The sequence below is a fragment of the Lactuca sativa genome, chromosome 1 (genome assembly GCF_002870075.4).
Source record: "Lactuca sativa cultivar Salinas chromosome 1, Lsat_Salinas_v11, whole genome shotgun sequence".
NCBI classification, from domain to species: domain Eukaryota; kingdom Viridiplantae; phylum Streptophyta; class Magnoliopsida; order Asterales; family Asteraceae; genus Lactuca; species Lactuca sativa.
This window is the reverse complement of record NC_056623.2, coordinates 65,747,547-65,772,207: the sequence shown is the minus strand read 5'-3', so window position 1 is coordinate 65,772,207 and position 24,661 is coordinate 65,747,547. Positions and strand designations below refer to the sequence as shown.

Sequence of the window (24,661 nt, the reverse complement as noted above, 5' to 3'; positions counted from 1 at the left end):
AAATCTAAAAACAAAATTAAGATAAAAATAAGAATCTAATCAAACGGTCAATAGGCACTACAATGCTACTTGTCAGGACCCATATAAAATACCTGAGAGGCTGTTCACAATAATAGTTACATTTAGCTTTGGGCATAGAGAATCGAGAAGATGAGTGGTGAATAAAAGTGCTTGTAGTTGTACAAATGAATTTAATCCCACGCATGTATTAAACTTTCAGTCCGTTAAATTAAATAAGTTGAATTGGATTAATATTTTTATTTTTCTAACTTTATTGATTAAACAAGAAAACCCAAACTTAACCAAATTCCGAACCTATAACTGGTAACTCGTTGACACCTTTCATAAAAATTGAAATCATATATTTCAATAGAATTTTTTTGCAAAAAAGGGTTTTATATTATTTCATAATGACACAAAATGAAATAATAAATTTCTTCTAAAACAAAAAGTGAATTATATCGTCACCTCCGAAATTGAGAAGGAAATTTCCACTACCAGTAGACAGATTCCTTTTAGTTTCCATGGAGTCGTGTCACGTTTCCATAACACTTTCTTTCGCATTTTCGTTATTACCTTAACCTTTTTGAAATCAATGATTTGAAGGAAGAATGGTGTTTCATTGTAGATGTTTCTCATTCGAATATGAACCCAGAAGTCGAGGAAAATCGAGTTCGACTGAAACATTTTATACCGCTTCGTCGGATTTCAAACGGTCCAAATCCGATCATCATACCTCCTCAAATTTTGCCCTAAAAGGAAACAATCTTAGGGTCTTCACATTCGGCGAGCTCAAGTCAGCAACTAGCGATTTTTCCATGTCTTCCAAGATTGGAGAGGGTGAATTTTGGAGCGTCCATAAGGGCACAGTTAAGAGTCTGGAATGTCCGTTTGATGAGATTCAGGTAGCTGTAAAGCTCGCCAATGGACGATTGCCGGTTAGTTTAATTTTCTTCCTCAATTCCTTTCTGAAATAGCGTGAGATTACGAGAGAATTCAGAAAGGTTTTGAATTTGGTATTGATTAATGATTATTGCAACAGGGGCATATAAAACGGCTAAGGGAGGCGAGTCTTCTGGGTGTGATTGATCATCCAAACCTTGTAAAGCTAGTTGGTTACTGTGTAGAAGATGATGAAACGGAAATAAACCCGCCGATTTTAGTCTATGAGTATATGCGTAATGGAAGTGTGGAGGATTGCTTATCATCTGCAACGTCCACAACGCATCTCTCGTGGACCATGAGACTGAAAATCGCTCAAGATGTTGCTCGTGGCTTAGCCCATCTGCATGAAGGAGCAGAGTATCAGGTACGTATTTCAATGGCTCGCTGCATTTAAAAACAAGTAGTTTACAAATGGAGATGTTTGTAGGTAATTTTCAGAGATTTCAAATCGTCTAATATCCTTCTAGATGATCGATGGAACGCTAAGCTTTCGTTCAGGTGGCTTAGTTTACATCCTCACCCACTCAACTATATTTCAACCTCATCGGTATGCTACCTCCTACTTTATGGTGGATTTTCAAGTCTATAACCAAAGTTTTCATCTTTAAATATCTGGATTTCTTGATATATATATATGTTATATATAATGTCATGATCAGGTAACTACAGGGTATTCGGCTCCAGAGTACAATCAAACATTCATTGAAACAGGGCATCTGACAGCCGCATGCAATGTATGGAGCTATGGGTGCTTCCTGTATGAACTTATAACGGGTAGGCTCCCATTGGACAGAAACCATAGTAAGAACGACCTGCGGATTGTAAAAAGGGTGAAATCCTACCTACAATCAAAAAGGGTAACTGTTGATCCAAGACTTGAAGATGATTACTCGATTAAGTCAGCGCAAAAGTTGTGGATTATAGCCAACAGATGCTTGTCGAAAAACCCAAAGTCTAGGCCAAAGATGAGTCATGTCTTGAAAATGGTTGACAAACTCATTGGGGTTCCATCACAAGGGGTGTAGACTTTTTTTTTTAAAAAAAAAAGTTCCTATTAAGTTGAAGAAAGAAACAAAGTTTTTTAAGTACATGCAAAACGACTCACAATAACATCTTGGATCTCTTGAAATTTTGTTGATTTTGAGGGAGTACTGTTTTGTATCATATCGAGTAACAAATTATGTTTTGTCGTGTAATTTGCTTCTTAAAATCTAGGATTGGTGACTCAAATGATCTTGAAGTTACAAAATTGTCACAAGTTAGCCATGTAAGATCAAAGCATGGCAATTAAGCCATTGAACTCTAATTTTTGTTACTATTTCATCTTTACACCCGCCTACTTCGGTTTTGCATGTTTATTTGCACATGTGGAGCTGATATGGTATTGATCCTAGCATATATTGAAAAAGAAAATTGAATTTAAGAGCTTAAATTCAAAATGAATTCATTGATTAAGTTTCATAAGTTGTTATTAATAGTATGTGTGTCCTTCGAAATTAATAGAAATGTTTCCTTGAAACTTATGTGAAAAATGATGATTTTTTGAAAAGTTCAAAAATTAGTAAATAGATCACTTTGGAGCTTATAACTCGATATCTAGAGCCAATATGTAGTTCCTTTCTAAGAGAAATTTGTGTGGTTGATATGATATATATGAATCCATAGATAAAGAATCGACTAAATCCAAGTTCATACGAAAAATCTTATAGACATTTGAAGTTAGGGAAAAAGTTGCATGAAGTGAAAAAAGTATTTTCTAAATGAAATAGTGAATTACCATTGAACTGGAGTGATATTATTTCTAAATCAAAGTTTATTCACAAAAGCACTTTGTATTATCTAAATGAAATTAATGATTGCAAATTTGCAATTCTAGAAGTGTTTGAAGGTATTTAAAGGACCAAAAGGATCATTTGAGCTAGCAATTGCAATGCATGGATTTAAGTCTCACAACTCCACAGTTGAATTTGGAATCATGTGTTGTAAGGTAGAAACGTGTCTTTCGGTATTTGATCTACAAAGATTGTTATTTCTTTTGGGGATTGAGGTTAATCTTTTTCTTATTTTCTATAATTAAACTTAGAAATAGAAAAAAGATATGAAAAAGACAATAGTAATTGTTTTTTCTTTTTAGACGAAGGAATTTTTTTTAAACCATAAGAACATAATCTCTTAAATTTTCAAAGATTAGACAATACGATTTTAAACAAACTACAAGGACCATTATTGTAATTGACTCTTATTAAATTGTCAAAATAATACTACATAATGATACATTGGAACGCATTACCTTCTTTCTTTGAACTCTTCTGTTTTAGTTCGCCACTAAATATCATACGATCTTCGCCGTTGAAAGAATTATTTTGCATAATCAATGGTTGGCAAGGTATCAAGTGACACCATTGATAATTTGATACCATGGGTCAAATTCGACTGCTTGCATACCAAAACCTCCCAATCCATTCTATATATATAACATGATTTCGCTCGCACCTTACAACATATATTGCCACAAACCTCCAACCATCAAGTATAATTAAAATGGTTAGTTATTTATTATTATTTTTTATTAGCAATAATACAGATGTTATTTCAAAACGTGTATTTATAAAATGATTATCATATCTATTTTATGTTTTAAGATATGTATTTTGAATGGTTGTTACAAAAAAATTATGTAATGATTGCTTGTATTTCTTTTTTACATCTATTATTAGTTACTAATTTATTGAGAAATTTAAGTTATTAGTTGATTTTTACGTTTAATTAAATTGTCACTGACCAATTTGTATATTTTTCATGTATCGAATAATGGAAATTTTGTTCTTCGCTGTTGAATAGAGTTCTGCAATCGAGATCAAGGTAACCTTTCCAACATGGCTTTCATGCAAATTGAACCGAGAGAAATTAAATAATTTAACGATTCTAAATGAGTTTTTTAAAGAAAATAGCTATATGTTTTCAGTTTTTGAAAAATAATCATTTCTTCGGGAATGCTTAATTTCAGACTACTGTTCATACTTTAGAGTTTTTTATTTTATTTTATTTTTTTTTTCAAATTTTTTTCAAAAAATCTTTTTACTTATATCCGAAATGTTTATTTCGAAGTTTTTAATGTCACCGTTTTACAAAAAAATGTCGGCTTTTATAGACTAATATCGTATATAGTTCATGTCTACGATGTTTGTTTAAGTTTTTGTTTGATTTAAGTAAAAAAACCAACATTTTTCGTGAAAGTCCATAATTGTTCATTGGATTTTAAGACTTGGTTTTGAAATTTCATGAGTTTTTTTTTTCGAAATCCGAAATGTTGGTCCAGAATCCGGAATGTCGGTCCTAAATTCCAGAATGTCAGTCTGAAATGTATTTTCAGAAAAAATACTGTATTTTTTTCTTAGTCCGAAATATTTATTCCAGATCAAGTAGTTATTTTTGTTAAAAATTAAATTTTTGGTTATTTTTTTTTCAACACATTAAAATGTGGTTAGATTACTTAATTTCCTTAAACATACTATTAATTAATCTTGTTTTTGCAACTTTTTTATTTGATTTCAGAAAATTTTCATTCAAAAATCTGAAAGAGTTAAATCGATTGACTTGCATCCAACCGAACCATGGTAATGATTTTTTCTATTTTTAATTTCTTTCTTATTTCTTGCGTATGTTAAACATACTTAACAATTAAATTACATTTTTTCTATCTAAAGGGTCTTGTTAGGTTTGTACTCTGGAAATGTTTCTATTTGGAACTCTCACTCTCAAGTAAGCCATTATCAATTTATGTACTTGTTATTTGGATTATCTTTATAATATGGGATTATGATACCAACAAAAATAAAACATATACATATATCCAAATATTTATTCACGGGTAGCATCTTCTTTGTAGGTAACAGAGAAGACTTTTGAAACCGGCAAATCGCCAGGTACGTGATTTTTTTCGACATTTGTCCTAACAGTTAGATTGTAATAAATATGCGATGTCTCATGTTCAAGCTTAAGAATATTACTCGAATGACACTTTGATTTACTATCTATTGTTGATTGTGGATTATTTGGTGGATTTTTTTACAAGTTCTTACTAAAGTTATAGACTTGTATCTTGTGAAATCTAGTTATGCTTACTTGTAGTTTATTTATGTTTTGTAGTACGAACTGCAAAATTTATTGCACACAAAGAATGGATTGTTGTTGGATCCGATGATGGCTTTCTTCGTGTATATAACTATAACAATATGGAAAGTGTCGTGGAGCTAAAGGCACACACAGACTTCATTAGGTCTATGGTTGTGCATCCATCTCTTCCATACATACTTTCTGCATCTGATGACAAGCTCATAAAGCTATGGGATTGGGAGAATGGTTGGGAATGCACTAAAACATTTCAAGGGCATGAACATTATGTCATGCAAGTAGCATTTAGCCCGAGGGATGCGAATGTATTCGCAAGTGCATCACTCGATTGCACCATTAAGGTACATAGTATTAACTTTCATTGTACAACCCATTAATGCGTACTGCGTACAAGTAACTACATATTCATGATTAGATACTATGATTCTAATTCTTTTATATGTTTGTCTTTCAAGATGTGGAATCTTGGATCATCAAGTTCACATTTGTCGATTGTAGGTCATTCAAAAGGTTTGAATTGTGTTGAATTTTTTGAAACCGATGAAAAGCTCCACTTTGTCACAGGATCCGATGATTATACTGTTAAGGTATGTCTATGTAATTTTTATCTTTTTATTTGATCAAAAGTAAACCAACATTATACTAATACATGAACATTAATTATAATTAGGTTTGGGACTATGACACCGAGGTTTGTATTCAAACTCTTGAAGGACACACAAACAATATTACGTCTATACTACATGTGAACTTGGACTTTAATTTAATCATTACCGGATCTGAAGACAAAACTATACATGCATGGAATGCGACAACTTATAAGTTAGACCAAGTGTTTACCTCCGAACTTGGCAGAGTTTGGACCATTGGATTCATAAAAGACTCATCCCAGTAAGTCTCTTGAATTTTACATTTGACCTTCGGTTGATATGATTATAAAACTTACAATTATTTTTATATAATAGGGTTATACTTGGTTGCGATGAAGGAATACTCGTTGGGCATGTCATCCGTGCTTGTTCTTGAGCAAACCGTAGATCAACTGATCTATAGGTGTATTATGTATTACTATTATTAAAATGCACCTTTTACTAAATATCGTGTATCTTAATATTGTATATGTATGATGTATGATATATCTAAATATTATATATGTATGATATATCTCACTGTTATATATGTATGATGTATGAAATCATATAATTAATAAAATAAATAAAATGTGATGTTATATTATTGGTTGAATGAAGCTTTAAGAATCGTGTGTGAATGATCTCCATTGTATATCTTTCAAAATTTATCGATTTCATATATATATATATATATATATATATATATATATATATATATATATATATATATATATATATATATATATATATATATATATATATATATATATATATATATATATATATATATATATATATATATATTGCTTTTGTCTAATCAATTAAAATAAATTTAATGTACTGTTAATAAATAGAAACCACGTTTAGGAATTCGTTGACATATGATAATGTTTAGGATTTGAGGATATGGTCGAGATTCCAAATTGCCATTGGTTTAAATACAATGTTATTTCGTAATAGCCTCCAAAGTTAAAATAAATGGTTATTCATATAAGATAAGTAGATAACATGTACTTTTGTTCGATGCATTCGACTAAAAAGTCAATATTAGAAAATAATAAACTCACTAGAATTTTTTTCATAAAAAACATCATAAATGGTCCCTATGGTTTCTCAAAATCTGAAGTTTAGTCCATGTGGTTTAAAAACATCATATATGGTCCATGTGTTTTCAAAACTTTTGATGATTCGTCCTTATTGCTAACTCCGTTAACTAAAGGACATTTTCGTCTTTTCACGATCACAGGGACCATTTATGAAGTTTTTCTCTTATTTACAAAGGGGTCTCTCTCTCTCTCTCTCTCTCTCTCTCTCTCTCTTTGACGCCTGCTTCCCCCTCCTTTGTTTCCCTCTCTCACACAGTGTACAAAAAGTTGAAGCTTTCATGGTGCCATGATTCATCGGCTACCGACTGCACCCATCGTGGTAAATCAAACGCCCTACCGTACCCAACCCACCATGCTCAACAACTGCTAGATCGATGTTGATTTCGCCCTCTCCGGCAAATCTGAGTCGTCAACCCTTTTCCATTCAGTTGACTTCCAATCGTCAACCCCTTTCAAATCTGTTCATCGTCGGTGTGGGTCCGGCGGTGCTTGGGCTTTCTTTAATAGGCAACTCCAATAAGGGTTAGATCGAAAAAACCGGACCTTGAAACACCGACAAGGGTTAGATCGACGAGGTTTCACATCAACGGTGAGAGGGATAATCGGAGAAGGACGACTAGCGGTGGTTGATTCCATTAAACATACCGGAGAGAGACAACCAAGGAACTAAAAATAGTATCAAACTAGAAATCGGACCCCCTTCGATTCATAGAATCCGATCGACAAACACAATCAGCCAACGTCACATCCTCCTTCTCCTTCTTCTAATCTCGATCACAGTTCTCCTTTTTCTCCTTTCTGAATAGACTAGCCTCTTCTTTTATCTTTTATTTTTTACATTTGCAGCTATTAGGGATGATGATAATGGAGGAATATGGGAGGTCTTTGGTGATTGAAGGTGACGTTGGGTAGTGATCTTTGTGTGGGTGGTGTAGGGGGATGAAGAGTAGAGAAGAAGTTGATGAAGGTAAGTGAATGGAGACTGGAATTAGAAAGTTGTGAAGGTTTGTTTGAAGGTTAATTGCTATTTGTTTATGGAGTAGGACTGTAGGGTAAGGTGGCTGGAAGTTTTGAGGAAATAAGGGTGGTGGTTTTGGTGGTCATGGTGGTGAAATGGTGAAGGTGGGTCTTGGTGAAGCGGTGGCTGGAATAGAGATTGTGGAGCTGGGAACGGTGTTCGGTGATGGTGAATGGAGGAATAAGGTGATTCATGATGGTAGAAGGTGGCAATGGTTGTGTGGATCTTGGGAGGTTGATGGTGGTCATGGAGAGAGAGAGAGAGAGAGAGAGAGAGAGAGAAAGACCTTTAATAATAATAATAATAATAATAATAATAATAATAATAATATTAAATAAGAGAAAAACTTCATAAATGGTCCATATGATCGTGAAAAGACGAAAATGCCCTTTAGATAACGGACAAATTTAACGGAGTTAGCAATAAGGACCAATCGTCAAAAGTTTTGAAAGCACAGGGACCATCTATGACATTTTTAAACCACAGGGACTAAACTTCAGATTTTAAGAAACCACAAGGACCATTTATGATGTTTTTTTCTTTCTTTCAACTAGTTCCTTTGAAAACATTATAAATTTATAATGGGCTAAACTACCCGTGAATGTGATAAGGATATTCCCAAATTATATCTATACTAGGAAAATCGGTGGTTTAATTTTTCTTTCCACTATTTAGTCAATGTACTTTTTATTTCTATCACTATTTTCTTTTAATTTGTAAAAGGACACTTTATACCCTACACCAGGTTAGGGTTCCAAAATCACATTTAGGTTATATGAAATGTAAAGACATTCATACCTGTATGGTGATGTGTCTACAAAAGTTATGCATGATTTTATTTGAAATACCACCTCCATGCATATTGATTGTAAGGCCTCGTGAATGTTACTACATTTCAATACAAGGGAGAGGGAAATAAAAAAATAGTTGCATGACACTTTGGTAATTTTCAAATAAATAAATAAATAAATAACTACCATATTTTTCTCTATAAATACTATTTATACCATTTAAATCACACACCACAAAACACTCACTCTATCTATATATACTAAAACTATTTGTTCACCAAACATCAAAACTAATGAACAATTCTTTATAGGATGATGATGATATGTATTTTCACTCATTGATGGAAGCGGTCGTTGCGTTGATGGGTCAATAATGCGAAAGTTCAAACACCATCAAGAGGACTAGAAATTCAATCAACACGAATCGTGAGGCTGCACACACATATTTCGTACGTGATTACTTTACCGATCATTGACTATATGACGATACTCAATTCAAACGTTGTTTTCGTATTAGTAAACGTTTATTCATGTGTATAACGAATGATTTAGAAGCTACTTACGAATACTTTTAATGGAGATACGATGCTAAAGGTAGACTAGGTTTTAGTCGTATTCAAAAGTGTATTGTAACAATTAAGATTTTGGCATACGACAACACCGCCGATGCACAAGATGAGTATTTGAAGATGTCAGAAAAAACCGTTCGGGAATTTGTATACAAATTTTGTGAGTGTCTTGTAGACCTATACCGTGAAACATATTTGTGGAAGCCTATGAGAAGTGACTTTAAACAGTTGTATGCTGCACATGAAAGTAAACACGATTTTAGAGGAATGCTCTGTAACATTAATTGTACACATTTTGAGGAAAATTGTCCAAAAAAGGGTGATCATGGAGTGTCGACTATAATGCTAGAAGCAGTAGTGTCAAATGGTCTATGGTTTTGGCATGCTTTCTTTGGTATAGAAATGTTAAATAATCACTTGAATGTACTAGGTGTGTCGCTGATATTCAATGACATTCTACAGGGTAAAACACCTAATTTTCTATATGTTGTGAATAGAAATGAATACAAGTTTGAGTATTACCTTGGAGATGAGATACATATTCAGAGTATGCTACTTTTGTCAAATCATACACATATCCACCAGATGAAAAAAGGAAGTTGTTCAAGGTAGCACAAGAATCGGCAAGGAAGGATGTTGAAGGTGCTTTTTGTGTGCTAAAAAAGAAATGTTACTACATAAACCACCCAATACGAGCACATGATAAAAGATAAATAAATAGTGTATTGATTGCTTGTGTCATTTTGCATAATATGGTAATCGAAGATAAGGGTCAGGCTATCTGTATGTATAACCCGAATGACGTACTTCATCCACCTATGCAAATACTAATGATTTTGAGCACTACAAAATTTCTATGGTTTACATGCAACCCTAATGCTTTGGACTAGGTTTTTCTCAAGTTATACATGCAAATTATTATCCAAAGCATAAACCCTAAACTAGCATATAATTTCGAAATTTATAACCAGAACAAAGTTAGATGAATACCTTTTCCTTATAGCTTGTAGATCTTGACCTTCAAGAGCTTAATGCCTTAATTGTTGCACCTATAATGAGTCACAAACACCAAGTAGCAATTAGAAGAATATGAGAGAGAGGGTGAGGCTCTTAAAATCAGCTACAGTTCTCTTTCTTAATTCATTGGCTAATTTCAAGGAGCCAAAGGGTTCCTTATATAACTGAGTTGCTAGGGTTTCAGGTAAAACCCTAATCTGATTGCTTAAGCCTTAAGCGGTCCAATAGATCCTTCCAGAAGCCCCCCTTTGGAGGAAACCTATTTGGGCTACACATAGAATTTCGTCCACCCCTTCCTAGGGATCCATAAGCCCAACTTGCAACTATCATATAATTGCAATATCAGTCCCTATAATTTAATCAGTCTCTTTTGATCACCAAATTAATTCCAAATTAATTTCTGATCAATACTAATTAAATAATATGATTTCTAAATTAATATATTATTCTTATAATATATTAATAAATCACAATTAACCTCTTTCTCCATAATTCATTCTATCAAATTGCTATGGTGAAGGCAACCCAAAAGGACCATGCTACTATCGGGTCAAGTAAATACCAATCATAGTTATGGGCTTAGACACCTAATCCAACAAATACAAGTTGGTAGCCCATAATACTACAAAAGAATTTTGGAAATACAAAATTTAGAAATGCATAAAAATCTTCGCCAAAATTTGACGGAGCACATTTACACAATGCAACATAACCAAAACGATGAGGACGAGTAGATTTCCATTTTTTAGGTTTTGATGTAATTTTTAATTTTAGCGTGATGTTTTTAATCGTTTTTAGGTTTTAATGTAATTTTTAATTTACACGTAACGTTATTTTTAATTTATGTTTTCTTTGAGTTTTTTATGTGTAATTTTTCACTTTTAGTAATGTACTTTTAATTTGGTTTAATGGAATTTTCATTTTCATTTAAAAATCTTGTATTTTTGTTAAATTTGACTATTTAAAATAATAGAAAATAAAAATATTTAATGATATGGAGTGGTAGGTATTTCCTAAGTAAAGTAGGTATTAATAAGAATATAATGAAGCTGATGTGACGCTGAGGTGGCGTAGTTTTTAAGTAAGTATCTTGTAGATCATTCATTATAGTTAGTGGTGGGATTGGTATGGTACCAATTCGTTTTTTCTTAAACCGTGTACCGTGCCAACTATAATTGGTATAAAAAATTTCTATCAGTACTGTACCAAATATACATGGTACCAATATATTTGGCTACCAACAAGTTTGGTTGGTACAAATTGGTAACGGTATATCCCGACTTATTTTAATTTTCTATTGTAACATTTTAAAATAATCAAATATATCCGGTAATTTTGACATTTAGTGAAGAAATTAGTTACACATTTCTTTTAATTTACAAAAGAATTCTATTGAAATAATGCTAAAATAACGTTTTAATTTTGTGCTTTAACGTGATCATAATTATTGACTAATGCGACCAAATAATTATTGAAAAAAAAATATTTTTTAAAAAAAGCTGTAACTTTTAAAAAAAAAAAATTTAAAAACAGTATAATCTAAAAAGACTAGAATATTAAAAAAAACTATAATTTTTTAACCAAAAAAATTAACTTTTCAGGTGCATATATGTATATTTTTTAAGTGCATTTATGCATATTTCTTATACAATAGTATTTTTAAATAAATCATTAAAAATCATTTTTATTTACTAATTTTTAAACACAATAGTACAAGTATTTTATTCGAAACAAAATAAAATATAAAAAACAAAAACTGCTACAAAGATTTAAAGTGTTATCATTTCATAGTATTAAGATTTCCATATTTTCTTTAATTTATCATTCTTCATATCTTCTTTATTTTCCTCAAAGTCTTCCAAATCTACAAGAAATTAAAAAAAATTAACGTAAGAACACTCACAAATATATATATTTATATATCATGTAAGATTTACGTGTGATTATATTATGTAAAATTCACATGTGATTGTATCTTTTAATTAAGATTCAAATGTAAAATTCACAAGAAAATTTAAAAAAGTAATTAACAAATAATACTCACACAAAATGCATGTGTGTTTATAGACGTAATTCATATGTGATTCACTTGTTATTTACATGTGAATTACATGTGATTCTTATGTAAATTACATATAATTCATATGTGATTCACTTGTAATTTACATGTGATTCATATGTGAATTACATGTGAATCAAATATAATTCATATCTGATTCACTTGTGATTTAGATATGATTCATATGCGAATTACATGTAATTTATATATGATTCACTTATGATTTACATATGAATCACTACACACTTATAGTTTTGCTTCCAATTAATTATTAAAATATTATGCTAATTCACACAAATCACATATGATTTGTAATTGATTATTTCCATTGGCCAATTAATTACCATACACTTATAGTCCTACTTCCAATTAATCATAGCTGAAATTATGATATCATTTTCAGCATATTGGAGATATACATATATGAACATATATGGAACTATGAAAAATAAACATATGCACCAATTCTCAAGTTTACTAATCAATTATCTAGTTTAATAATATTTTCAGCTAAATCTACTTTTTTGATACATAAGCACAAAAGGTAAAGAAAATTTCTTAACTCCATGAAAATAAGTAAATTAGAAAGATGCCAATTATACAATCAAAACTCAAATCCTAAAAATAAGTATGAAAATCTGTTTGGTTAAAGTATTAAAAACACAAATCATAAGAACAATAAAAAAATATTACCGATTACATAGCTTCAAAGAATTAACAGTTGCTATTTTTCAAATTAACGAATTAGTTAGAAGCATTAGACTGAATTATAGTTGCTTTGATATCTAATCAAAGTTGTAGATCCTTATGTTATCTTTATTGTGTCTGATCCACTACATTCATTTATCAAATACTTGTTTATTTGCTATATTTTTTATTATAAGGGGCGTATTACCCACATAAATGTTTCAAAATACGGTCAATATTTTCTCACTAGATGTTTGTTTTATTTGCTATATTTCTGATTATAAGGGCATATTACCCACACAAGTGTTTCAAAAGACACTCAATATTCTCTTCGAGAAAGAATAGAGGAATAAATTTCAATAGTTCACTGGGGTATTTTTCCAAACACCTAATAGGAAATTGTTAGGTGCATTTCATGCATCCATTTTGTAGTTTTACTCCATAAAATTGCATTGCATATAGGCTTAAACTCATGCATTTTGCATGTTTTTTGGGATTTTTCATGAGACAATTTCACTCACACGCTTTTGTGATATTTCAGGGATTTTTGGAGGTAGTATATTACTTGAAGAGATAAATAAGAGATGTAGATGAAGTTTCGGGACTTGCGGAGCACCGAGGAGGAAAATATCAATGAAATGAAGATTTTGGCCATTCAAAGATTTACACGGGCTGTGTAAATGGAAGCCTTATATTTACACGGGCCATGTAAATGCATACTCTCGAGCATTGAAATTTGAAGGCCTGACTAAATTGTGCAGCGTACTTTTTTTTGTTTACATGGCCGTGTAAAGTTTACCTTTGTGTTTACACGGGTTGTGTAAACGTGGTCGTAAGTTTAAAGCAACTTTTCTTCTTTCTAAAAGGGTGCAACTGGTTCCATTAGGAGTAAAGTGGATTTTATGAGTTCTAGAGGTGATTTTGAGGAGCATTTTAAAGGCAATTGTCACTTGGAAACACTTGGATTTCATTTGGATTTCAATTTGTAAGACTTTAATTTCAATTTCTAGGTTTGTGTTTTGTTCTATTCATGAGTGGCTAGAAACCTAACTCTCCAACTTCATGTATTGACTATTATGTGTGTGAATTCAAGCATTTGACTTGGTGTTTGTTTTAAATGCTATCTAGTGAATTTGATTTTGTTTTAATTGAAGGTTTGGTTTCAATTCTAGTTCTTTTTGTCCAATTTGAGTTAGGGTTGATTCATTCAAGTTATCTATTATACAAAATCTGTAATTGTATTGTCATATAGAACAAGTAACAAACACTAGATTGAATTTTATTAGAATAATTCAGGTATAAATCAAATTCACACATTCATACACTCCCGAGCTTATGAGGAGTATTGAATGTTGTTGGTAAAGTTCACACAAAGCATAATGCGATCCTTCCACCTAACTCTAAGAGCTTGTTTAGATTTGGTTGGTTAGATTAGAATAAATCAAAGAGCTTATTTTGATTGATTAAAAATGGTGAATGAGAATTGCTAGAGCTTGTTAGCATTTCTAAGTGCCAACTTGGATGGAATTAAACAAATATCATTTCATATTTTGAATCACATTGCTAATTAGTCTTGCATAGAGTTGGAGTATTTACAAACCTTGAATTCACTCCACTTAATCAATTGCTTTATTATTATTTTAGCTCTTTGTTTGATTCATTGCATTTAAATCCCCCTCTTTCATGATCACATTTTTACCTTATGCAAAAAGGGAATAATCATTTGTCCTGTGTCTTTGTGGATTGACCATGCTTACATTGTATTACATTTTTAGTGCAAAGTAACAGTGTTCTTGGAGTCACTTTGTACCCCTTTATTTGTTGGGTTTGACACGCCTAACAAATTGACGCTGTTGTCGGGGACACGGTGTTACTAATTGTTTATGCCTATATCTTTCCGTACATGTACACTACTGTCAATTGATTCAGAGATAGAAAAAACTTCAAAGAAGTTAAGGAAGCAAGCCAAGCTTCATAAGAAGCAACCGGGCTCCGCGACTTCTTCATCATATAACCCCCCTGTCATCAAAATTTGGGAGGATATACCCCTCTCAAGTGTTTCCACATCCGAAACAGAAAGCCTTTCACTCTCACCACAACCATCCTCGCCCAAAAATACCACTCCACCATCTTTACCTACTTATAATATCCCAAACACTACATCCATTGAAACTTCAACCGCTACACAGACAACGGGAGACAGCCATGGAGGGAATCCACCTCCAAATCCACCACCTGAGCAAACCATTCATCAATGGTCGAGACAAGAAGTTACACAACAACCTCTTTGTATCACATATCCGGTAGGCACAAATCTTGAACTTAAATCCAGACTTATCCACTTACTCCCTACCTATAGTGGCTTGGAAAATGAAGATCCCCACAAGTTTCGGACATAATTACATGTTCTGTGTGTGGGCATGAAGCAACACAATGTCACGGAGGATAAAATCAAGCTTAGGGAATTCCCTTTTGCGGTGCAAGATGCAGCAAAAGACTGGCTTTATGACCTCTCACCGGGGACGGTTACTACTTGGGTAGATCTTGCACGGTTGTTTTTGGAAAAATATTTCCCAGAGATGAAAGCTTCAGCCCTACAGAGGGAAATAATTGGAATCGGCAGCATAAGAGAGAAGCTTTCCATACATATTGGGAAAGATTCGAGAAACTTTGTACCCGTTGTCCTAAACATGGAATTACCGAGTGTCAGTTTCTCCAATACTTCATTAAAGACATGACTCCAATGGAGAGAAGGCTTCTTAAAGCCTTCAGTGACGGATCCTTACCTAACAAGACTCCAACGAAAATCTGCAATCTAATCAAGAACATGGCTGAAGATTCAAAGCATTCAATTCATGATGACGAATGGTACACAGATGCACCCTAAGGTGTTAAGTAAGTCCAAACTCCACAAATTGAAGCCCAATTGTATGAACTTACAAAAGTGGTTATGATGCTTGCTAAAGATAAGGGTGTACAACCCACACCCTGTCCTTGCGGTATTTGTACTCAAGTGGGGCACCCAACCGACATATGTCCTCAATTTCAAGATAAGGATTATGCAGAAGCCAACGCTTTAAAAGGGAATTTCGGGTTAAACCAAAGGGGATTTGAGCAGCCACGGGTTGGCCAAAGATGGAACACCAACCAAGGTTGGGGAGGAAATCATCATGGAAGTTATCAACCAAGTCAACCACATCAATACCCACAAAGACCACCATTTCCTCAAAATCAACAAAGGCCACCATTTCAAACTCAAAATTTCCAGCCTAGGCCACCACAACAACAACCTCCACAAGCGGGTTCATCAAGTATGTCATTGAAGGATATTGTAAAAAGCCTTGCCACCAGCACTCAAAATTTCCAACAAGAAACCAAGGCTAGCATAAAAAGCTTGGAGCAACAGGTGTCACAACTTGCTCAATCCGTGAGTAGGATGGAATCACAAGGCAAGCTACCTTCCCAAACCGAGAAGAACCCGAAACATAATGCATGTGCCATTACTTTGAGAGGATGAAAAAGTTGTGAAGGCATAAGGATTCCGGATGAAGAAGAGGAAGAAAAGGAGATCGAGGTTGAAGAAGTTGTCAAAGAAAAGGAAAGGACAAGTGCTTCAAAGTCAAAGAAGCCAATAGATACCGAAGTGAAAGTAACTCCAGCACCATTTCCTTCAATATTAACAAGTACAAAAAGAGAACGAGAAGATGATGAGATCATGGCCATGTTCCGGAAGGTTGAAATTAACATTCCCCTTTTAGATGCTATTACACAGATTCCTAGATATGCTAATTTCCTTAAGGAACTTTGCACATCTAAGAAAAAGCTTAAAGGAAATCAAACTATGAAAGTTGGGGAAAATGTTTCATCCGTGTTACAAAAATAGCTACCAAAAAAATATAAGGATCCGGGTGTGTTCACGGTTCCTTGTAAAATAGGTAACCTTTTTGTGTCACGTGCCATGCTTGATCTTGGAGCATCAATTAATGTTTTACCTTATTCAAGCTATAAAACACTGGGAATTGAACCTTTAACCGAAACCGGAGTCATAATTCAACTTGCCGATCGATCTTTGGTACACCCAAAAGGTGTATTGGAGGACGTGCAAGTCAATGAACTTGTGTTTCCCACTGATTTTTATGTGCTTAATTCGGGAGATGATAACCAAACCTCAAGTTCCATACTTTTAGGTAGACAATTTTTAAAAACAGCAAGAACAAAAATTGATGTCTACAATGGTACATTGTCTATGGAATATGATGGGGGATGTCATTAACTTCAATATCTATGAAGAAATGAGGTATCCAAGTGATGTCCATTGTATAAATTTTGTTGATGTGATCCAACCTTTGACTGAAAAGTGTTTTGAGTTGACTAACCATGATTCTTTGGAGTTATTTTTGAGCAGGAATTTTAATAACAATTTGGTCAAGGAAATTACAGCAAATTTCAAGCTTGATGAGGAAGTACTAGAAATTGTGGAGTTTATGGAAGAAAGGAAGGAAATAAGGTATGATAATACCAAGTTGAAATTGCCCATTTCTAACACAAAACACTTTCCTTCTGTTGTGTAGGCACCAAATTTAGAATTGAAAACTCGTCCCGAGAGGTACAAAGAAGAATGAATCCCCCAATGATGGAGGTAGTAAAGAAAGAAATCATGAAGCTTTTGGATGCATGTACGATCTACCCTATCTCTGACAGAAAATGGGTGAGCCCTATTCAGGTAGTCCCAAAAAAGGCTGGGGTCACAGTTGTCAAAAATGATGAGGGAGAATTGGTGCCAACCCGTGTGCAAAACGGGTGGCGAGTTTGTATTGACTATAGGAAGTTGAATGCTTCAACAAGAAAGGACCATTTCCCCCTACCATTTATTGACCAAATGTTAGAGAGATTGGCGGGTAAATCCCACTATTGCTATTTAGATGGTTTCTCAGGCTTTCACCAAATTCCGGTAGCCCCGGAAGATCAAGAGAAAACCACTTTCACTTATCCCTTTGGCACATTTGCTTATAGGCTCATGCCTTTCGGTCTATGCAATGCACCCACAACATTTCAGAGATGCATGGTGAGCATTTTTTCTGAATATGTTGAAAACATCATCGAAGTTTTCATGAATGATTTCACAGTTTATGGAAACTCATTTGATGAATGTTTGAGCAATTTAACAAAAATTCTGCAAAGGTGCATTGACACAGATCTTGTCGTTAATTATGAAAAATGCCATTTCATGGTGGATAAGGGATTGATTTTAGGTCATATACTTTCCCAAAAAGGCTTGGAAGTTGACAAAGCCAAGATTGACATTATCAAAAGCCTCCCTTACCTGACAAATGTTCGGGAAGTTCGTTCCTTTCTTGGTCATGCAAGTTTCTATCAGCAGTTCATAAAAGATTTCTCAAAGATTACAGTACCGATGTGTTAACTACTCCAAAAAGATGTTGAATTTGAGTTTACTCAATCATGAAAAGACGCTTTTGATCGTTTAAATGTTTTACTCACTTCTGCTCCAATCATTTAGCCACCCAATTGGGATCTCCCATTTAAGATCATGTGCGACGCGAGCAACACTGCGGTTGGGGCGGTGTTGGGACAACAAGTAGATCGAGCTCATCATGGCATTTACTATGCATCCAAGACTTTGGATAATGCTCAAATCAACTACACCACAACATAGAAAGAGTTCTTAGCAATTTTCTTTGCATTGGAGAAATTCCGGCAGTACCTCTTGGGGACCAAAGTGATTATATATTCAGACCATGCAGCTATAAAGCATTTACTACTCAAGAAATATTCAAAGTCGAGGTTAATACGGTGGATGTTGCTTCTGCAAGAGTTCGATATAGAAATCAAAGATAAGAGTGGGAAAGAGAATTTGGCCACGGATCATCTTAGTCGTATTGTGCCACCCGAAGACACCACACCAATCCGTGACACATTCCCAGACGAAAATTTGTTTGTTATCAAGGAAGCCCCATGGTATGCGGACATTTTCAATTATTTGGTCATAGATCAGTATCCCCTGGATTCCACACGTTGGCAAAAGAACAAAATCAAGAAAGAGGCCAAAAGGTATGTATGGGATGAGCCATATCTTTGGAAATATTGTGCATACCAAATCACCCGAAGATGTGTTGAGGAAAAAGAGGTAAAATCCATCCTTAACTTTTGTCATACCTATGCTTGTGGATGTCAATTTGGACCCCAAAGGACAACTAGAAAAGTTCTAGAAAACGGATTTTATTGGCCCACCATTTTTCATGATTCTTATGTGCTATGTGCACATTGTGATAAGTGTCAAAAATTCGGGTCCTTAAGTTCTAAGAATCAAATGCCCCTCACCACTATCTTGGTTTGTGAGATATTTGATGTGTGGGGTATTGACTTTATGGGACCATTTCTGCCCTCTTTTGGTTGTACATATATTCTGTTGGTGGTGGACTATGTGTCCAAATGGGTGGAGGCCAAAGCCACCCATACTAATGATTCCAAAGTTGTTGTAGATTTTCTAAAAGCATATATTTAGCTTTGGAGGAGGCGAAGATGATGTAGCTTTCGGGGAGATGATGTTTGTGATGTTGTTTTAGGGGAGATCGGTGAAGTTGGGGAGAGAAGCCAACGAAAAGCGAGGAGAACACAATTTAAGTTTATACAATTTCTTCCCCTGTGGTATACACTCAACCAATCGATTCTATATTTAAATCGATGAAGATCATATTACTTTTTGTTCTCTTCTGATACAATGGATCGACAAAATGGATTTTGATTCCATATCTATGGTGGTGATGCTAGGCAAAGGTAATAATGAAAGAAATCAATGATTGAGAGATAAAAAGAGAGCGGAGATATTAGGTTATCGTAGTGGTGGTCGACGAAAGAAAGAGTGGTAAGTCGTCGTAGGTGGTGGTCATTGACAGAGGTAGGGTGGTTGTTGGAGGGCGGAGGGAGGTAGTCGGCGGAGTGGGGATGATGTTGGTGAAGAACACAAGAGATTGAGAGAAAGAAATGAAAGAGAGAGAAAGAGGCTAATTGGTTTTTCAATTAACAGGTAATTAGATTTTTTTTCAATATTTTTATACCATATTTACCCCTATTATTTATTGCTAAAAACCTAATATACCATTAAATTTTGTCATATTTACAAAGTATGCCACTAATCATCTAATCCGTCCAAAGAAATGATCCAACGTCCTATTTTTAGTTCTCAGGTTCTCGAGAAACTATGAGTTCTTAAATGATCATTCCTCATATATATATATATATATATATATATATATATATATATATATATATATATATATATATATATATATGTGTGTGTGTGTGTGTGTGTATGTGTATGTATGTATTAGTTGGTACGGTATTATCATATATATATATATATATATATATATATATATATATATATATATATATATATATATATATGTGTGTGTGTGTGTGTGTGTGTGTATGTATGTATGTATTAGTTGGCACGGTATTATCATGATATTCAAAATTGTGTACCATTACCATACCAAGATTGTTCAATTGGTACGATCCTACCAACCAAACATGTTGGCTCCTAACTTTCTTGGTTCGGTTGGTAGCATGTTGGTTGGTTTTCCTTGGTATAAATTTATTATTTATGGTTGATTAATGATTTGACACTTTATACCCTAATTCCACCTTGGGTTCCAAAATCACACTTACACTTGATTGTTTATGGTTGATTATGAGACATTTCTTTCAATCGTTCCTTCAAAGCAAAATACATGATTTCTTGTCATTTGTCCATTTTTAGCATTTTCCTGTTAGTCGATAAATGTAAAATATTTGTTGAATTTTTGATTTCTTGTAACTTTCATAGTCGAGCCAAACAAAAAAAATAAAAATTTCTAAGTACACCAGCAATCAGGTATGACTGTCAATCGGCCACAGTCGTTGTTGAGAACATTGAGAACGAAATTTTTTGCATTGCAAATGCTTTGATCAACTTTCTTTCCCTCTTTGGATTTATCCTAAATTCGAGGCCTATTTTTTTGAAATTGAATATTTGGAGGAAGAATGGTGTTTTCATGCAGATGTTTCTGATGGGTTTCTGTAACAGCCCAAAATCTCAAGTATTGCTAAGTTGCATTTTGGGGGTGTTTTAAAGGGGGGACTCGGCGAGTTGGAGCCAGACTCGCCGAGTAGGATCGCAGTTGTGGTCGCGGGTTCGTGGCTGGACTCGACGAGTCCAGGTATGGACTCGGCGAGTCGACGCTGTTCAGTGGAAAACCCTAGCCGTTCAGTTTGGGACGTATATAAGGGATCTTATGCCTCCATTGTTCGCCTTTTTGGCCGACTGAGAAGGACCCTAAATCGGTTGTGGGCATCCAGAACAAGGATTGAAGATCATTGGTGATTTGAGGAAGTTATTGTCCAAGAAGGAGAAGGTTTTGGCTAATGGGACAGCAAGGGAATCACGTTTTGAGGCTTGGGGACACTAAGAGTGCATGATTCAGGTAACCTTTCGGATTATTTTCTGTTATGGGAATGTGTGCATGGATTTAGGGTTTGTGAAACCCATTTGGAGATTAGATGGATTGTTGTGTTGTTATCCAACGTTTATAACCCTGTATTAGTACCCCTTAGAGGTCCAGAAGGTCCTATGTTTGTATATTCGGGAAAATATGTATCTCAGGAAGCAGTTTGATCGACTGCATGGCGTGGACTCGCCGAGTCGGATGATCAGACTCGGCGAGTAGCTTGAAGATTCACTGGGACTCGCCGAGTTGTTCTTCAGACTCGGCGAGTGGAGTCGGGGTGGCCCCGCGATTCTTCCAGGAGTGACTCGTCGAGTCAAAGAGGATACTCGACGAGTAGAAGGGGAATCTTAGAGGATTGAAGGACAACCAGACTCGCCGAGTCGCCAGGGAACTCGCCGAGTCCAGTCGAGCTGACAATGGACTGTTGACCAGAGTTGACTGGTGTGATTTCTTAGGGTCAGTTAACGTGGAAGATAGAAGTATTAATAAGGGATATATGATGTTACAGGGAGCTTGTAGCTCGGAGGATCAAGTGCAAGGGATTTTAGGAGTTGCTATCTTCCAGTGTCCGCGAGGTGAGTCTTCTCACTATACTTCACCCGGAAGGGTTTGATTGTGTGACCGGAAGGTCAAGTATATTATGTGTTATGTTTATATGCTATAAATGGAAAGTTAGCTGCTACGCGTGATATACATGCTTATATATGGGCCGGAAGGCAAAGTATTATGTGATAGAAAGGTCAGGTTGATATATGATATATGTGCTTTATGTGTTAGAGTATTTGTATTATGTGTTATATATGTGTATGGGCCGGAAGGCAATTAATTTATGGGCCGGAAGGCAATTAATTTATGGGCCGGAAGGCAATTATCTTATGGGCCGGAAGGCAATTATCTTATGGGCCGGAAGGCGAGTATCTCATGGGCCGGAAGGCATTGTACAGTTGACCGGAAGGTCAGGGCCTGGAAAGGCGTATGTGCGTAAGGTATATTGGGGAACTCACTAAGCTTCGTGCTTACGTTGTTTATGTTATGTTGTTTCAGGTTCTTACAGTAACGCGGGACGGCAACGGTTCGATTGTACACACCGAAGAAAGAGTTGTGTTTTGGAGGATCCTGGTCTTCTATTGTAACGAAAATGAAACTATGTTTTGTAATTCGAATGTGAATAAGATTTTAAACAGGTGTTTTTAATATTAAATTGATTATTTAAATGAAAATTTTGTTATTGGAAATCACGGTGTTACAGTTTCGAGCAATACATCATTCATATGATGTACATGCAAACCCTAATAACTTTTGGATCTAGTTTGTCTAATGAACATGCAATTGAATATCCAAAGCTATAAACCCTAGATCTAGCATACAATTAATCATATTAACATAAAATAGGGTTTAGATCTGACCTTTGATTGTTATATAGCAATAACAATCAATCGTTGGCTTTAGAAAGCTTAGTGCCTCAAGTGCTGCACCTCTAATGGAGTCACAAAAACCACTAAGCAACTAGTTAATTATCAATTAATTCTTGACTAATATTGATTAAACAATATGATTTCTCCTTTAATATATTATTCTTATAATATATTAATAAATCATAATTAATCCTTTCTCTCCTTAATTCATCTTACATATTGCTATGGTGAAGGCAACCCAAAAGGACCAGACTCATAATCGGGTCAAGTACATACCAAAAGAGTTATGGACTTAGACACTAATCCAACAGTTTCTCCTTCTTTGTTCAAAGAAGACAATTAAGAGATCCAACAGGATACCAGAAATCAAACACAATCAACTTCGACTGGAAGCTTGTTCTAGAAACCAAGTAATTTGAGAGTTTTTACAGTCGATGAGCTCAAAGAAGCAACTAATTACTTTTGTAGGGATTAGAAGATCGAAGAGGGTGATCTGAGAGCATATATAAGGGTGTGATAAAGAGTTTGGAAGATCCTTTTAATGAGATTCAAGTGGCTCTATGGCTGTGAAGTACGTCAACGGCATATTGCAGGCAAGTTTGCCTTCTTTAACTTTCCACTTTCTAATACGCAAATTAAATCTGATGGTTGAGCCAAAACGCTTTTTAGATCTTTCAATTGGTGGTTGTGTGAAGAACCAAGTAGAAATGCATGATAATTAAAGAAAAACTGAAATCAAAGTTGTGATTTTTCTTCAATCGTGTCGGGTGTAAATTGGATGTCACTAAATAGCCTTTACACTTTACAAAGATTATATTTCTTCCACAGGAAGTGATAAATCGACATTTTAACCCATCGTTTTAGTGTAAATTACAGATAAATAATAACTAATATCGTTTTAATGATAAAAAGTTATTGCTTTGTGTAATTGCCTATGAGTTTTGTTGTTGATGATGACACAGGAGCACATAGAGTGGGCAACGAAGGTGAATGTTGTTGCTTGTTAGGGCGGTTGAGCATCCAAACACTGTTAAACTAGTTGGATACTGCGTGGAGGATGTCAAAAGATAAACTCATCGACTTTTAGTCTATGAATATATACGCCTAATAGAAACTTAAAGGATCATTTATCTGCAAGTTCCAAAAAACCTCTCTCTTGGGCCATGAGACTAAAAATGGATCAAGACATTGCTCGTGGGTTGACATATCTACTTGAAGAAATGGACTTTAAGGTATTTTGAAAAATAGAATCAAATTATTTGACCAAATGAGTTTCATCAACAATTAAAATTGAGTTTGGTAGTTTGCTCATATAATCTAGTTCTGTTTTGAACCAATCTTTGGCAAGCATCAAAAAAACACTTTTAGTAGGAACTCCAAGTAGTAGCTCAAAAATCCAATCTTCAAACAATGCGATCGAAATCCATTTTTCTTCACGATTAGATTCAGCTCACTTCTTCCCTTAAGCTTCCTCTCTTTTCTTTGATCCTACAAAAAATCAAAATGTAATCTTATCACATCATGTATTAAGAATCTAGAATAGGAACTCAAAAGAGTTAGATATTGGATTTTACCTGAAGTAGGGCCATACGTCTTGACTCTCCCATCTCTTAGATCTCTCGGGTAAATAGGGCAGCTTCGTCTCCAATGCCCCTTCTCTTGGCAATAAAAGCAAATGGACTCCTTTGGCACAACACATGGGACAATCTCATACTTAGTCCTTTCTGGACTTCCAATTTTTCCAGTGTCCATTGAAGTTTGGGAGTTTGATTCACCAGGAA

General features: G+C 34.4%; 2 protein-coding genes across 2 annotated transcripts; both read left to right on the top strand.

Annotated features, from left to right (window-relative positions):
• The first annotated feature begins 495 nt into the window (after positions 1-495).
• Positions 496-2,284, top strand: LOC111915220 (serine/threonine-protein kinase PCRK2). Its single transcript, XM_023910898.3, has 4 exons — positions 496-938; positions 1,043-1,309; positions 1,373-1,492; positions 1,605-2,284. Exons 1-4 carry the CDS (start codon positions 612-614, stop codon positions 1,968-1,970), a joined length of 1,080 nt encoding a protein of 359 aa, XP_023766666.1. The 5' UTR covers positions 496-611; the 3' UTR covers positions 1,971-2,284.
• A 1,134-nt stretch (positions 2,285-3,418) lies between these two features.
• LOC111915181 (coatomer subunit beta'-3) lies at positions 3,419-6,324 on the top strand. The gene is made up of 9 exons (XM_023910852.3): positions 3,419-3,489; positions 3,787-3,807; positions 4,501-4,562; positions 4,653-4,707; positions 4,835-4,871; positions 5,095-5,420; positions 5,535-5,666; positions 5,750-5,970; positions 6,045-6,324. The coding sequence occupies exons 1-9, from the start codon at positions 3,487-3,489 to the stop codon at positions 6,103-6,105; spliced, it is 918 nt and encodes a 305-aa protein (XP_023766620.1). The 5' UTR covers positions 3,419-3,486; the 3' UTR covers positions 6,106-6,324.
• Positions 6,325-24,661: the final 18,337 nt, after the last annotated feature.

Bases quoted from the DNA above. Each gene is read 5' to 3' on its own strand.
- LOC111915181 (XM_023910852.3), top strand. The intron at 5,421-5,534 runs GTACATAGTATT...TTGTCTTTCAAG, and splicing joins CACTCGATTGCACCATTAAG to ATGTGGAATCTTGGATCATC. The intron at 5,971-6,044 runs GTAAGTCTCTTG...TTTATATAATAG, and splicing joins TTCATAAAAGACTCATCCCA to GGTTATACTTGGTTGCGATG.
- LOC111915220 (XM_023910898.3), top strand. From the start codon at position 612: ATGGTGTTTCATTGTAGATGTTTCTCATTCGAATATGAACCCAGAAGT. The intron at 939-1,042 runs GTTAGTTTAATT...TTATTGCAACAG, and splicing joins TCGCCAATGGACGATTGCCG to GGGCATATAAAACGGCTAAG. The intron at 1,310-1,372 runs GTACGTATTTCA...AGATGTTTGTAG, and splicing joins ATGAAGGAGCAGAGTATCAG to GTAATTTTCAGAGATTTCAA.